General features: G+C 37.7%; 1 protein-coding gene across 1 annotated transcript in view; it reads right to left on the bottom strand.

Annotated features, from left to right (window-relative positions):
• Positions 1-5,595: 5,595 nt before the first annotated feature.
• The window catches only part of SEMA3E (semaphorin 3E), a 132,981-nt gene continuing 122,351 nt past the window's right edge, over positions 5,596-16,225 (bottom strand). The window contains exons 15-17 of the mRNA XM_050324781.1: positions 11,674-11,741; positions 9,902-10,041; positions 5,596-7,407 (exon numbers count right to left, since the gene is read on the bottom strand). Coding sequence (XP_050180738.1) covers positions 6,955-7,407; positions 9,902-10,041; positions 11,674-11,741 — 661 coding nt within the window. The 3' untranslated portion in view covers positions 5,596-6,954. The remainder of the gene's footprint in view (positions 7,408-9,901; positions 10,042-11,673; positions 11,742-16,225) is intronic.

Here is a 16,225-nt window from a genome sequence, read left to right as displayed (position 1 = left end):
AACAATTATTTCTTTTTTTTTCTGCCTTCTCTTGCATTGCACAGTGAACTGCACATAGTCACTGTGAGTGAGAAAAGCTTCCCCCACAGCAATTGTCCCACAGCACCCTTTGCTCCTGGCATAGAGCATTTCTAATGTCCCCCCACCCAAGATTTCACAAGCTGTATGTTGTTTACCACCTGGATCAGACCAGAGCTGCACATGAACACACTGAAAACAGCCAGTGGCAAGAGTCATTTCTGTGAGGATGTGCTCCCTGGCACAAGCTGTGGAAGTGGCAATCCTCTTCTTGGCTTCAGCTCCACCGACAGCTACAGAAGAGGATGGGGAAGGCTTGAGTCCATACTGATCCTACATTCACCACCAAAAACACAGACCAAAGTCAGGAAGCACCAAGCACTCTTGCAACTTCTCCACTTTTATCTCCTAATTTTTAACAACAAAAATCTATTTCTGCCTTTCTGGAGCATATTCTCTTTGCAATTAAAAAATTCTCCTCAATTCATAATTGACTCGGGTACAGGAAATATGATAACAAATCACAATTCAAGGTCTTTTCTAGAAGTTTCTGCCGGTGAGCAGCTCTCATATCATTATAGACACTTTATATACCAATATAAATCACTTGCAGCTGAATATTCAACTGCTAGCTTACAGTACCTGTGCCTGGTGTAACATTTAATAAAATTCACAAAACAATGCCACAAGAGCGGCAGTCAAAAAGCCAGAGTGCAGAACAGAAAGGATGGTGTTCTAGCCTGGAAGAGTCATAATTTTATATACTGGAGGTTCAACGATTTTTCTTTTCATGTGTACACTCTTAAAAGGTCAGTGCACATTTTAAAAAATTGCTGTAGTTTTTAGATGATAAAACTCCCCATCTCTGGTCTTTTCCAAGATGATTAGAAAGTAGAAAGGCAGATATTTTTTGAAAGTTATACTTCAGGTTTATGAATATATTTTTTTCACAGAAACACGGTATGAATGTAGGTTGAACACTTAATTTCCCTAGTTTCTAAGCAAATCTAAATAATAATGATTTCTTAAAATTAATCTCTGATGAAACATTACCTATGAGAGTACATTAAAAAAAATCCCTCTGAACAAAACTATTCCCTGCCATATATTTTCTCGTTGAATGCTGTTAAATTCACTCTTCTCACTGACTTTATTTACTAGTTCTCTAAGGCAAAATTATGGAGAAGTAGTTACCATATTTTCATCTATATCAATAGGTCTGATATTTTGGAGTATTTACTTTGAGACAAAAATTAGCTTGAAATGGTTTTTCTGATTACTTGAAAGCATTGTGGTGGAGTTAATCTGATGAGTCCTCTCATCCTAATGAGCACATTTTAGAAGGATAGATAACAATCTAAAAATTTGTATTTATTTTCACCAACAATTAGAAGGAAAAAAAAAACAAACCTGAACAACCACAGGCTCTTGTGCTTTAAAAATTAATATGGGCTGTACTCTGGACTCAGGCTGACAAGACCATGAATGGACATCACTACAAAAAGGATTTCTATTCCTTGATGGACTTACTAAACTCTGATTTTTCACTTTGACCCTCTTCCAAAAACTTCCGCTCCATAACAAGAATGACTGAGCAGGATGTGTTAGATTATACTACCACAAACCAAAGCTGCCTGCCTTAAAAAAAAAAATAAATAGTTGATTAGTTCAAAGATGCCCTTACACCCTGTGTTTGGGGCACAAGCTGAGGTCCCCAAGTGACATTGTACCATATTGATTTAACTTGCCCACTCACCTGGCACTACTCTGCATTTCTGCAGCACGACACTGTATTGTGTCATGGGGAGCTTTGGCCATAGGCCTTTTCTGCTCCTGTAAACAACAGATTAAGGGATGCAAAACTATGTTTTCATCCCTCTGGTGGCTGTTGTGAAAATAAACCAATTTAAAACATAAAAGCACTATCAAATGTAACACATTTAAGCAGAAGGACGTACAATAAATTAAATACTAATGATCTGTTTGCCCAAGTTAAAGCTACAGATGGAATATTTCCATTACCTTGATTATGACAAGGTCCACTGTACATTCTTCAAGTTCTGATTAATAGTATTTTTTAATACACCTAGCAAATTAAAATACTGAAAATGCTCACAGTGCATTAATCATGACCATTGGTCTGCAAATTTTATGTCTTATTATTGGGAAAGGGAGAAGACAGGGAATTACAGCTGTTGGTGCTTGTGATGATAATGATGATGATTATTGACATTATTATGTGCCTTCACAGACATGCTTGAAGTTCAGGTTGAGGGGACTTGGCAAGTGTGATTCTTCAGAGCGAGAAAACATCATCATGGGCTATGTGTATGTATGATGGATATGCTGAAATTCAAATTGACTAGAGATATTTTGAGAGTTCATAATTTATATACTACAAATGCAGCCACATTAAATGTAATCCTAGATTGTTCATCTTCAAACACAGATTTTCAAATATGTGCAAAAACACTTTTAAAGACATGAAATTCTACTGTTGAATTAACTGACATTACAAGTAAAGAGATGTTTTGTTTCAAATGAGTTTTCTGTGTGTTGTCTGCCACTGGGGTAATCTACTGAAACAAGTTACTCACAATGGCTCTTTAGTCTACAGATTTCAGTTCTGGAATAGGATTTGTGACTCACCAAACCATTCATGGATCAAGGCTTCTTCTCCTGCAATTAAATCTTCTCTTTTTAAATAGGGATAAGAACCTCAGGATATCTAGGAATTAGACAGATAAGGCTCCTGTGCTTCAACTACATTCAACTGTGCTCTGTCCTGTACCTCTCACTTCAGCAAATTACGAGCACATGTGCACAAATGCTTAAGAAAATATTTCCTGGTTCAACATTACATGAGAGGCATATCTCAAAGGAGCAAAACCGTTCTGTGAAATGAGATTACAGTGTTGAATTAGGTTGACGTTTGGTAAATTTGTTCTTCAATGTGTGCATCACTGTAGAAAGTTGATTAACTCATAGTGACCAGTAGCTTTACTTGACATTGCTAGCTCTGCCACCTTTCTGTTTACAGTGCTAGTCAGATAACCTATTTCCTCAAAAAATCAAAATTAAAAAAAAACTCCAAACCACTCATTGCTAATATATAAAATAAATACAACCCAAAGGCAAGACTTGCCCATCATGGCTCCATTTATGATAAATACGCATGTTAACTGGGCATGAATTTTCCATTAAAAACAGCAATTTGGTGAAGGGAACAGGATTCCAAGGCTGATAGGAATTGCAAGCATCCTGCTAGGTCAGAGATGTAGAAAAGCTCACTTTCAGGGCCTCTTATCTGGACAGCACAGCTTTCAGAGGCATTTGTGCCTTCTGGAGCCAGAGACATATGTTGCATAAATAACTCCAACCTCATTGCTCCAAGGTAGACTAAGGAGATTACTGGACTTTTTAAAAAGGGAAACTGACTGTCTGCCTTTTAGAGGAAAAGAAAATTGATTTCCTCAACACTACCTTCCCTTCCACTTAAAAGAAAAATAAAGAATAAGAGAAATTCAATAACTCTATAATTATGAAAATTATGTTAATTCAAGCATTTCTTCGAACATGACTGTTAACTTTACTATTCAGGTAGCTGGGTGCAGAACAATTATTTTCTCTCTTGCCTGCCTGAAGAGATCTGTTTCATGCTGCAAAACAGTGGTTTATATCGTAAAAGCCTATTTTGAGATATACAAGCGAGGAATTTTACAGCAGGTTAGCACTCTACTGCCTTGATGTCCCAGCAGAATCGGAGAGCACAGTAGTTTGTGCAAGGTGACAATAATCTCCTTGACAACAAAAGAGCAAGAGCAAAGCAAAGTGTTTAATCCAAACGATCTGGCTTTTCCCTCCTCACGAAACAGGGTACAGTCCAAAGCTTTATCCAAATTGTTATTTCTCAGTCAATTTCCATCAGTTGGAATCTTCTCGGTTTAGGTGACCATGCTCCACTTTTAAAATACATTCATGCAGCAGATAATGCTCTAATCATAGTTCCCAAAATCTACCTGATATTAATAGACTTAATCTACTTGTTACCCTGAGCCACAGTTTCCCACTTGGTAACTCTATATGAAGATCCTTCTGTCCTGATCTGTGCTCTCCGCTCAGGAAATACCTGGTGAAAGACATCTGTAAATAACCCTGTGTGACCTGCATACTGTCTGGGGAAAATATATACTAAGAAATAGTAGATATTATTTCAGCCAAAAACGGTTCTTAATTATATTTATAATTTGACCACTTCATGCACATACAAAATACATCAAACTCATAATGAAAAGAAGCAGACAATGCCCCCCAAATATACAAAGAAGCATTTTAAATAACATTGTGTACGAGCACATTTGTGCATATCCTTCCAAAATACATTGTCACTCTTTCTCTTCTTCTATAGGTGTCAGAGCACTCTTTGAACAAGACCTTGTAGTTCTGAATTCTCACAGACATTGCAACCATGAAACAAACTAGGTGTAAGCTAAAAATTTGAATATTAAAAGGTAAGTAAATGTGTAATGCAATTTTCCATATGTAACCACTAAAGGCATGGGGAGCTAAAAATACACTTTCATATTAAATCCTGATGTCCATATCACAGTTTCCACCTGAAATCTCAGAGAATGAGACAAAAAATTATATTCGTTCCATGAGGCTGGGATGCTGTCATTATTTTCTAACAGTTCATTTATGATACATTTGCACTAGATACTTGCAAATTAATCATAAAGTAAAAAAAATAACTCCCACTGTTGTTTAAAAGAAGTGGACTCCATAATTCATCAGAAAAGGGTTTTGGTAGTGTTTTAAAATGATGTTTTTTCCATCAAGGATGTCAGTGACGATTAAGTATAAATCAGGGATGTGTAAGTTCCCTGCCACAGCCTTCAGTGACAGCACTTTCCATATAGCTGTAAACAAACAGAGGATCCTAACTGCAACTAAGTTCCATTAAACTGTCAGAGAAAACTGAATTTACCCAGTCTCCTCTATCAGATCAAAGTTAGCAACTGCATGAATTCATGCAAGGATGTGCAGAGTGTCTGGTCCCATCTCTTAGACAAATGAAGTGCAAACTCTCAGAACAACTGATTTTTCTTAACAGGCTGATGGCAAGATTTAACTGCTGCTACACCCACACAAGGTGATAACACTGTTTTCCTCATTCCCCAGTTGCTGACAGTGTGCCCATGGGCTCTTTTCAAGCACTGGGACAGCCTCTACTCCCAGAGGAGCACAGCAAAGCTCCCTGGTCCTGACAGGAGCTCTGAACTCCTCTCACAAACACCCTGTTTGGAAAACAACACTGGGTTAGTACTGATTGCTTCATTTGTTAACACAGCAAACCACAAATCTCTGTTATCCAGGCTGTTAATTTCCACTGTTTCCAAATTAGAAGTTGAAGCTTTTTGGAGCTGGTGAATCCCTTGTATATTTTCTTGATGGCATAAAAATCTGTATCTGCTTGGTTATTTCCATTACTGGCATCATGTTCTCAGTTTAGGAATTAAGTAATTTGTGAGTCATTGGTGTTTATAACTTCCCTATCTTTCTTTCTTTTTTTTTAAATTTTTCAATTAAAAAAATCCAATATACATTTCATATTGTAATATCAGATTTCTCAGAGAGTGAAATACTAGTTTTTCTGCATTTGCTGCATCTGGTGTCTGGTTTTTTGTACTTAAAGAAAGATTTCTTTCTTTCTTATTTTTTTCTTTCTTATCTTTTTTTTTTCTTTATAGTAAATCTTGAAAGGCCTAGGTTGTAAGCAACTTAGTTCTTTTGATCTCTCCTGGTATCACTCACAAGAGCAGCAAAGCAAAGCAGCCCTTTAGACCAGAGATCATATCAGAAAAAGATTTACCTGGAATAGGTCCTGAAACTATAGAAACACAGCTTCATAATGCTATTCTTGTTTTTAATCTACATCCTAAATTTTTATGACTGCGTTTTATCCCAAAAGCACGTTAACAGCATAAACCATCACTTACTTTAAACGCTGCCTTTCCAGTATAAATTACTTCCAACACTGCCTTCTAAATCTGTGAGTTTAGCACATGGAGCCTAGAAGTGTCTGCTGAAAACAAACCAGCTGTGGATCTCGGTAATACTTCTCTGCTTATACACTTTTCTTCAGAAAATGAATTTTAGTATCAGGTTTTGCCTTTTTTCTGCCACAAGAGGGCGATCCCTTAATTCGCGTCGTCACTAATGCAATGTACTAGACACAAGATGGACTCGTTTTCTATCTAAACCATTATTTCAACTTCTTATATAGATAAATTGATGAATTTCATTCTGCCTGTGTTCTCAGCATGCATTTGACTTACATCAAGTTACTAGGCAATATTATTTAGCTGTGAGAGCACACTGCACTCCATAAATGATTGATAAGAAAAAAAAATGGTGAGAAGTAAATAGGATTTCCCTTCATTACCTTTAGAAATAGCAGTACACTGTATTAACATAACTCATTGTTCTCAGTGATAAACTCAGACAGGTCACAATCAAAAGGAAAGATCTTAAGACGTGCCACTTTCAGAAGCATGAGAAATTTGTGAAACAAAGAAATGTGTTATACTTTTCATTCATTTGTGAATGCTTAGCTATTCGAATTTGTTAAATATGCCATCATGTGCAACAATATACAGCACAAGCACAGTCCACACAGGAGACTGATTCAAGCACTCAAAATCTGAAGATTGTCACGTCCTCCCTAATGCATTGACTTAGAACCAAATAGCCGAGAAGATTTTGTTTAAAATGCTTCTAAACAGTCATCATGTGTACAATATAACTTACCATAGCATTTTTTTTTCAGTCCCAATATTTTATATATATAAACCTGTGTAATTTACTCAAATCAAGACTGATTTCTCCCTCTTACTTAAGTTCTTTTGCTCAGAAACAGTGGATGGATTTTGTCCATCAAGAGTCAGCTATGTTCCTGGGCAACCGGTAATGCTCTGGTCTGATCCTTGCCTTCTTCTCCTGAGGGTTGGCATATTTCCACTTGGATGGAGACATTTTCAGCTTTTTTCTCTTCTTATCGGTACACCACACTTTTTCACAGTATTCTTCCACCCTCTGGAAGTTGCTGTAACCTATTAGCTGAAGAAATTCCTTGTACCATGGCTTTGATGCCTGAGGTATACTGCTCTGCATTGGGCATGGCATTTTGTGAGGTATCTCCTCCTCATAGTCTTTATTAAACATTTCATCTACACGTTCTTCCTCAACTATTTCCAGGGTGATTTTCCTGACAGTGTGAACAATGCTGTGTTCCACTGTCTGACAAAAGTAAGTGCCTGCATCCAGACGATGGAGCTTCAGGAATAAAAGTCCAAGGTCCATTTTGATTATTCTATCATCTGTCTTCACCTGAATAAAAAAAATAAAAATTGATGCAATTATAGAGCATGGGCCTTTGCTACTACAATAAGCCACTACAATAAGTGCAGTTATTTTTGAACTAAACCTTCATGAATTTCACATTAAATTTTGAGAGGAAGATTAGAGATCCACAAAACTTTCATTCACAGGGCTTTCTGTTAACAAAAATATTTACTTGAAGTAATGAAGAGATTGAGCTGTGAAAGGAAAGCAGTCTAAAGAATCTGGACTGCATGGAAGAACATATAGTGGAGCAGACAGTATCCTGTTTTCCCAGCATGGCTTAGTCCCTTGTGGCTAAATCACAGAGGGAAATAAGTTAGAAGTGTACAAATAATCTACTGGATAGGAAACAAATGGGCATTTGCCAGCTGATCTGTGATAAGTGTTGCTGTGAATTCTCTTATACACTGGCGTGTTTGGACCACTTTGATATTAAAGACTCTATTCTGAGTCTGGTGTTTAAGTTCCCGCTACAGCTTCTGAGAGCTGGATTGTTGACTCTAAGGATTTCTCAGATGATGGTAATTAGGGAGCACTGAGCTACCTAATCCAGGAGCAGAAGTGTCCAGGAGAAGAATATCCTCAGTTCTCTATTTAACAATAAGATAATGAATTTAAGCAGAAGTACTGGGTGATGAAGGGATCAAGAGCAGGCCCAAAGAGAAGGACTTGGGGTACTGGGGGATGAGAAATTGGATGAGAGCTGGCCAGGTCCACTTGCAGCCCAGAAAGCCAGCTGTATCCTGGGCTGCATAACAACAATACTGTGTCCAGTTCTGGGGTTCCCAGTACAAGACAGAGATGGACCTGTTAAAGTGGGACTGAAGGAGAGTCACAAAAATGAACAGAGGAATGGAGCACCTCTGCTATGAAGAAAGACTAAGACAGCTGTGGTTGTTCATCCTGGAGGAGGAGACTGTGGGGAACCCTTGTCGTGACCTTTCAGTACTTTCAGAACGTTGGAAACTTTTTACCAGGCCCTGTAACAGGACAGGGACAATGGTTTTAAACTGAAGGTGGGTAAATTTAGATTGGAAAAAACAAAACATTTTTTTACTGTGAGAGTAGTGAGACACTGGCACATGTTGTCCAGAGAGGTTATGGATGCCCTTTTCCTGGAAGTGTTCAAGGTGAGGTTGGATAGGGCTTTGAGCAACCTGGTCTGGTGGAAGATGTCCTTGCCTATGGCAGGGTGTTTGGACTAAACAATCCCTAGAGGTCCCTTCCAACCCAAACCATTCTGTGACTGTGATTCTACCATTCTACTACTCTCTGCTTTTATTTGTCTTTTTCTAATGACCATGTAGTTATTCAGGTTAAATGGAATTAACTTTCAGGTGAAAACATTAAAACAAATTTATCCTAGTACTATAAAACTAGACTTTGTTCAAATTTACACTTATGGTGTCCACTGTCTAGCGGGTATAAAGGGATGTGTATATAAGACATCCTCACCATCTCCCAGTTTCATTTCTGAGAAAGACCAGATTAATAGTTCTGTTATGAGAATGCTTATGGTTAAATATGGATCTACCAGCTAAATACATGAGAAATTGCCACGTGTGAAAAACCATGTAGAGATTAGGGACTTGGACAAAACTCTGGGCAAAAAAATGTGCCAGAAATAGGGATGACATTAATTTTGCTTAAATTTAGATATTTAAAGCAGAGTGTGGCATCCTTGTATATTTTTATATTCAGTGGCTCGCTAGTAACTTTTTACCTGACCAAAAGGTGATAACACTGGCTATAACTGCAACACCATCTAGTCTGACTTCAAAGGCAGCCTACAAAGACTAGCTCCTAGGTAGATATCTTTATCATAAATATCCATATTTCCTATCAGAGGAGTCCCATTGCAGAGATCTGCAGATGTCTATGGCTAAGCCTGGGTTTCACACTTGCAGAAGAGCCTAGCTGCTAGGCAGTAAGGCAACCATCCTTATGCTTTGGTAGTCCGAGGCCTACGTTCTTCCACACACTAAATGGGGATAGATACAATGATGTGTCTTAGAGAGGTATTGAGGAGTAAATATAATAACAGTTATGGAGCATTTTCATAATAGGAAAATATATGTAAAAGAGGCAGAGAATCCACTAACACTCATTTGTAGAAGATTCTGTAATGTAACAGATGGGGCAGCAGGAATGAATGAGTGTTAAGCTAGATTAACATTGGGAGTAATATGTTCACATTTCACCCCTGCAATAACATACCAAGAAAAGTGGTGGATTCTCTTTTGGTTTGAGATCTTAAGTAAGCTTCACTAAATTTCTAACATCTGCATTCAAGATGTTGAATACAAACACCAGATGAAATTCTCAGGTCTATTAATTCAAGAGACCAGATGAACATAATGGTTTTTCCCTGACACACATACGTTTCAGGAACTGGTGACAGGCCTTTCAGTGAAGATGTAATATTCCTAACAGCAGGCTCTTTTATTGAAAAAAAAAGTTAGTATATAAGAATATTTACCTCTTCCTTCTTAGTTTCATGTGCTCTCTGGACAAGCCAGATTACTTTTGCTTGTAAGGTCCTAGGGGTGCACTCCAAAAGGGTGCTGTTGTACTCTATTCCATAAACAAGTCGCTCCTCAGTCTTCTCCAGGACTTCACCTGGTAGGAAAACAAATGTTTCAAAAATGTGTTACTGCAAATACTTGTTACACTCCATATTTGGGATATATTTACTTTTAAGAGTGAAGCTGGATTCAGATCCAAATAGATAGTGACTGAAAATAATGTCTAATGAAGATCTATCTGACCTGCTAAATAAATATTCCCATCATCCTAGACTCTCACAGCATCTGACTGAACTGTGCCAAGATTCACCTAAGATTATACACAGAGAAACAGATCTCAGCCTTTCAGACTGCTAATTGCTTGGGCCTGGTTCTTATGAATAGTTAATTTCATTTCACTCAGTGAAACAGGAGGATTCAATATATGTTTAAATACAAAAAATAATTCAATTTTTCTTAGGGGTACAAATGACAGCATGTAACCTTTTGCAAAATGAAACTCTGAAAAACCAAAAATACTCAAACCAATATTATAAATATCCATGTTATACATGTGTAAATTGAATGTATAGTTTTGCCCCAAGGGTGCTAATAAAAACAAGGTGAGTGAATTTTATCGAAACTCAATTCTGCTTTTCCATTCAACAAAATATCTGGAGGAAGATAAGCTAGTTGTTACACTGAAGGAAGCCAATTATCTCATTAATGAAATCATCTTATTGCATTGTAGTGAGAAAGACACTTGAGACCAATTATTTTTATACCCTAAAAAAAAATACACTCTTTTATATAATTGTGATTTCTCTGTTGTATTTTAAACTTGCTAAATAATTGGTATTTCATATTGGGATGTACTTTTCCAAAATGTACTATATCCTCCAATAGGCATCAATTTTAACAAAGCTTTCTCCCGTAAAATGCCTATCTAATATTTAATATTTAAAATATTGTTTCTCTGGTTATCTTTCTAGAAAAACCTTTTATGATTTGTTTATTTTCCTGTATCAATGTATCATGTGTTATGCTGCAAAATACTCAGGATATCCAGACAACTTTTTTTTCTCTGTTTTGTCGTTCCCAATACCAGTGTTTGAAATCATCACTTTCCAAGGTTTGGACAACAACATTAGACAGAGTAATCTACCTTTTTCTCTTTTTTTTTTTTTTTTTTTTTTTGGAGGGGGGGTGTGTTTGTTTATTTGTATGGGGTTTTTTGTTGGTTGCTTGGTTTTTGTTTGGTTTTTTTGGTTTGGTTTGGTTTGGTTTTTTTTGTTGTTGTTGGTTTGATTTTTTTAAAGCAGAAAACTTGATAATGATCATAAATACACATTTTTGTTCTGGCATGTGATTGCTCATGTCTATGCTACTGAGCCCCTTCAATTCTGGCTTAGTGTCCTGACATTATTTCATATCCATTTCAGGAGGCAGCCCTGTTGTTTCTTATGTCTGCTCAGTCTTTATGCTTTTATTTCTCTTGGAAGCCATTGAGATTCATTATCCCCATCTTTAGTCTGAATATCAGGGCTGCAGGACCACATGAACATCATGAGACGCACCTGAAACAGTAAATTCTTAGACCTGAGTGCCGTGGGCTCATCCCCACAACTCTTATAACATTATAGGAATATGCCAGTAAAAAAGCTAAGGTCTGGCTCATGCTCTTGGCAGACTCTGTGTTGTCTGTTCCAGGCATTTACTAGCAATTTGTAAGTGTTGAATAGATTACCAATGAACTGCTGGCCAAAGCACTGCTGCGCTGCATTTCCATGCCGAACATCTTGTCTGCGGAAACGTCTGGAGGGAAAAAAAATGGAATTATTTGAGAGAACATGTTTAGCTGACATCCTATGGGGTTATGCTAAAGTGGCATTAATTATAAACATAAGGAGTTAAATCTTGCTTGCTATAAAAAATTAATATTGTTGTGAGAAGTAATCATTTATACATCGGCATTTTCTCTCTACTCAGCCTACAGGGAATCACATGTCTGAAAAAAAGAAACACATTTGTCTGGAGAAGAGGCACGACTATGTGTCCAGTTTATACTTAACTACACAGATGTCATAAATAACAAAACAGATCCTTTGAACCAACTGGACAACATTCAGTCAGAGGGACCTTTAGCCTGTATTTTTGTTCCCTCTCTCTCTCTGGAAAACAAGGAAATTTTCCTTTTCTAATTTAGAACAGTTTCCCATGTATGTGAATGGTAGTTCTTTTAACCTTCACTCTTGTGCTATGTTGGTTTTTTCTCTTGGGAATCACAAAGCAAAGAGAAAATACTTTATTTTATTACACCTTTGTAACAGACAGTTACTAAGATCATTTTTCTCAACAGAGAAACAGAGAGGTTCATGATTTGCCCGTGCCTAGAAAGTGAGCTAGTGGCAGGACTGTGGTCGGAACCTGGGAGCCCTGGTTTCCACCTGGAAATATTGCAAGTGCTTTTGAGAGAAAAATCAGTCTGAGTTTGAGGTTTGTGGGTCTTATATGCATTTACAGAAAAAATGAAAACCATGATTATATGGTGCATTCCCAGAAGAATTGTGCTTTTATATGGCTTTTTTTAGCTCTGAGTGTCCTGATAAATAAGATTAAGGTTGCTTACTTGGGAAATAAAAGAGCCTATTGGAAAGCTATACCTTGCCAGATGTAGTATGTTCTATAACCTGAAATTTAGTTTTACTAAGGATACCTTTCCTATATTTGCATAAAGAGTAATTCTACACTGCATTGCCAATGCCATACATAACAGATTAAGAGAAGAAATAGGCAGTGCAGCAAATCTTACAAAGCAGGCATGTGTACAGTATAAATTATAGATGCTAGAAGCAAGCAAAGCCAAGGAATTCTGTTATTCTTTGCATTTACTACTGAAATAATTTTTCTGTCTAGTGCTAAGTGAACACAAACAGAATTTTTATTTGGCACAAATAGGATTTACTGGAACCACGTAGATTTCCACTATTTAAAGATCTTGTCCATGGATGTTACTCATCACATTTCTAACCTGGCAGTAGACAGTGATTGTTATCCAAGTTCTGTCACCCATATGGAGTTCTGATCCAGGGGTGTCGGTGGACCAGGAGGACAGCTTTAATCTTTACTGATATTCAGAGAAGAACCAATGTTTTGCCATTGTTTTTTCAGGGGAATCTGCAAATTCAGTGGGGCTTTTTAAGGAGAGATGCTAAAAATACATACATGTTATTAAACAAAAATGGAGATTCTGAGCTAGCAACTGGGCTTTATTATGGCCTGGGAGTTCTCATTGCAATGTACGGATGCTGCAGCCATGCCTACTGATATCTCTGCAAAGTGCCAGTGCTGAATAATGCTGCCAAAAGGTTTGCATGTCTGTGTACACAGATTGCTCAAAAGAGACACTGTCTTGCACAGATGTACATAAACTCGATAGGATATGCATTAGCCTTGAAAAAAAACAAACAAGAAAACCCTACTACTGTCAGGCCCAGCAGCCCTATCTAGCAGGAACAGGACAGGTAGCAGATATGTTCTATTCACTCATAAATTCCTTATGATCCTTGTAGAGCTAAAAAAATCCTAGTCTTTTAAAACGGGATTATTTCTCCAGTTGTCAGAACCATTCAAGAAAAAGAAATATTTGTTTGATGGAATTTTGCTGTTGTGAGTGTGAAGACTGGGGAAAACACATTTGCCAATGCCTTCACTTGCTATTTTCCTGAGGAGAAGGGAAAAATGGGATGAGGTTCTGAAAAAGACGGACATACTGGGAGATAAACTCATTTCATAAATACTGATACAAGCCTGGTTTTTGTTTTGGTTTTTTGTGTATTTTTTTTTCTTAGAAATTATTTTATTCAGAATTCTGTGAATAACAGACTACCAGGCAATCCCTGAGATAAACTATTATAAGCAATTTTCAGTGATTAGAAAATGCGCTGAATGTATGGAAGTGCCTTTTGCAATCTATAATTTTATGAATTTAGACTTCAGTCTGTAACTCTGTGCTTTCAGGAACTTAGCAAAAATGGTCTGCAAGAAAGCAATACAAGCATCATCATCATCATCACCATTATTTTTATGATTCTTTATTATTTCCCAGGAATGGATGTTGAAAAGTCTTGAGGAGAAAAGGCACCACTGCAGTTTGCATAAGTAAATCAGCAGACTGTGTGATTGCTGGTGGAGTGATTGATGTAGAAACAGACCAGAGAGGGAGAGGAGGCAGGGGAGTGACTCTCAGCTTCTAAAAATTAGCTAAAGAATCACACTAGATCCAAGCTCAAAGACAATTTTTAAATTACTTCAGTTCTTTTTCAGCCTGGACAGCGAGCTGAAAGAGCAAAGAATCTCACTTGTAGAATTTAGTGCTTGTCTAGAAAAAAATTGAACCTGTGTAAATCAGATTGCAGCGGTAATTGTGAACTAAAGCATTTCTGGACCTATACTTTCTCAAGTGCACTTCATGAAATTTGAATGCAATAGAAATTCCTTCTGGCATCCGAAGTATTTTCAGTATTCAGGAACCATACATCTGTGATTACCATGGAATTATGGTGTGATGTGCTCCTAGGATCAAGATATGGGATTTTGGACTCAGTTTTTATTTGTCTTTAATTAAATCCTACATTTAATTAATTATCCATGCTATGCATGTACAAGGATTTATAAGAAAGACTTTCATGATTTGAAAAATTAGTCCCAGATGTCAAGCAGAGGGTTTTTCTATTTATGCTTCATTTCTCTTTATATCCTTTACAAGCCTTAGTTTACAGATTTCTATTTAATGTTTCTCTAAACACTTGTTATACCTTGGAGGCATTAGGATCTAAAGCAGATAGTACTTGAATCAAAGTGGGGAGGACACACTGTACATCCCTGCCCCAGCTCAACTCTTCAACAGTAGGACTGGAATTAAAAAGAGAACTTTGAGCAGTGCTCTTACTCACCAGCAGCACTGCTCTTACAAGTCAAAAGTCCACCTAAATATACAGTATGAGGGCCACATTTGAGCAGATAGAGGTGATATTAAGACCAGCTCAAGTGTGTTGTAACATACGGCACCACTCCATAGTCCCAATGATGAGAGAGATGTCAGGAACAGGTGAAACCTGTGCTCTCCAATGCCCTTTGCACTCACATTACGTGTGCTACCACGTACAGCTTGAGCAGGAATCTGGAGTCCTGGACAAGACCAGATTAAGATATGAATGCTCTGCGATGTGGCATTAATTCTGTTTGGAGTCCGAGGAAGCCATGGCAGGGTTATCACCTGCTCAGTTCCACTTGAGATCACAAAACTCCAAGTCCACCAGGACCTGCCTTTTCCAGTAGAGCTCCTCACCTGGTACCTGATGGGAAGCAACTTAAAGCAAGTTTCCAACACGTCCTAAGTAGCTCTCCTGTCTCCCCACCCATGTACCACGAAGTTAGTGTAAGCTCTTACATTTGAAATGCTCTGAGCTTCAGCTATGAGCTAAAGTGAACAAAGTAAATGCCATCCATACCTCTCAGCATTGTTAGTCTTGCTGGCTGTTCCCCAAACTCTTACATGTAAAACAAGTTTTGCAGACTTCAAGAACATTCAATTGAGTGCAAATCCCTTCTCCACACTGCAGTGCTTATCTCAAGAGAAGGAGGGTGATAGCAGTAGCATTTTCTTCTTTTAGAGACTGACCTGCTGAATGTTGGGGGCACAAGGCACAGGAAGGTGCCTGGAGTGCTGCCCATATCACTCAGCCCTGGATAAATGTGTGTGTCAGGGGACTTAAAGGCTGCTACTCTGGAAATTGTCTTACACGAAAAATATGCTAAACATGTACAACAGAGTTCAGGGCTGAGTGAGTTTCTCTTATCTTTTCTTGGACAATAAGTAGCCTGTAGAACAACATAAATGGTGATGCTGTTAGCAGGCTAGTAGGCTGCTGGGAGATTTCTGAAGCCCTCCCTTCCTCAAATGAATTTTACATCATTAGATGAGTAACCCATATGCTTTGTAATTATGATAATTCAATTTCTGCTTATACTGTAGGACATTAATCTCCCTGGCCCACTATATAACTGCTCATCTTTCTTAATCTTGGTCCTGAAAATTTTAACCAGACTCATCTCACACTAAGCAGACAACTGGAGCCCACTACTTCCCTTTAGGTCTGCTTGCAAGAGGCATGAGAAGACTACGCAATCCTGCTTGTAAAACTGGTGTAGATTTCCTGCTTGGTTTAACCTACGTCTTAGTGCAGTAAATACAAGAGATTCTTAATTATGCTGAGTCATAGACTGTGTTTCTCATT

The sequence above is a fragment of the Myiozetetes cayanensis genome, unplaced genomic scaffold (genome assembly GCF_022539395.1).
Source record: "Myiozetetes cayanensis isolate MyiCay16 unplaced genomic scaffold, myiCay2020 scf3, whole genome shotgun sequence".
Lineage (NCBI taxonomy): Eukaryota > Metazoa > Chordata > Aves > Passeriformes > Tyrannidae > Myiozetetes > Myiozetetes cayanensis.
The sequence above is the reverse complement of the archived record's forward strand: the minus strand, read 5'-3'. Positions and strand labels throughout refer to the sequence as shown.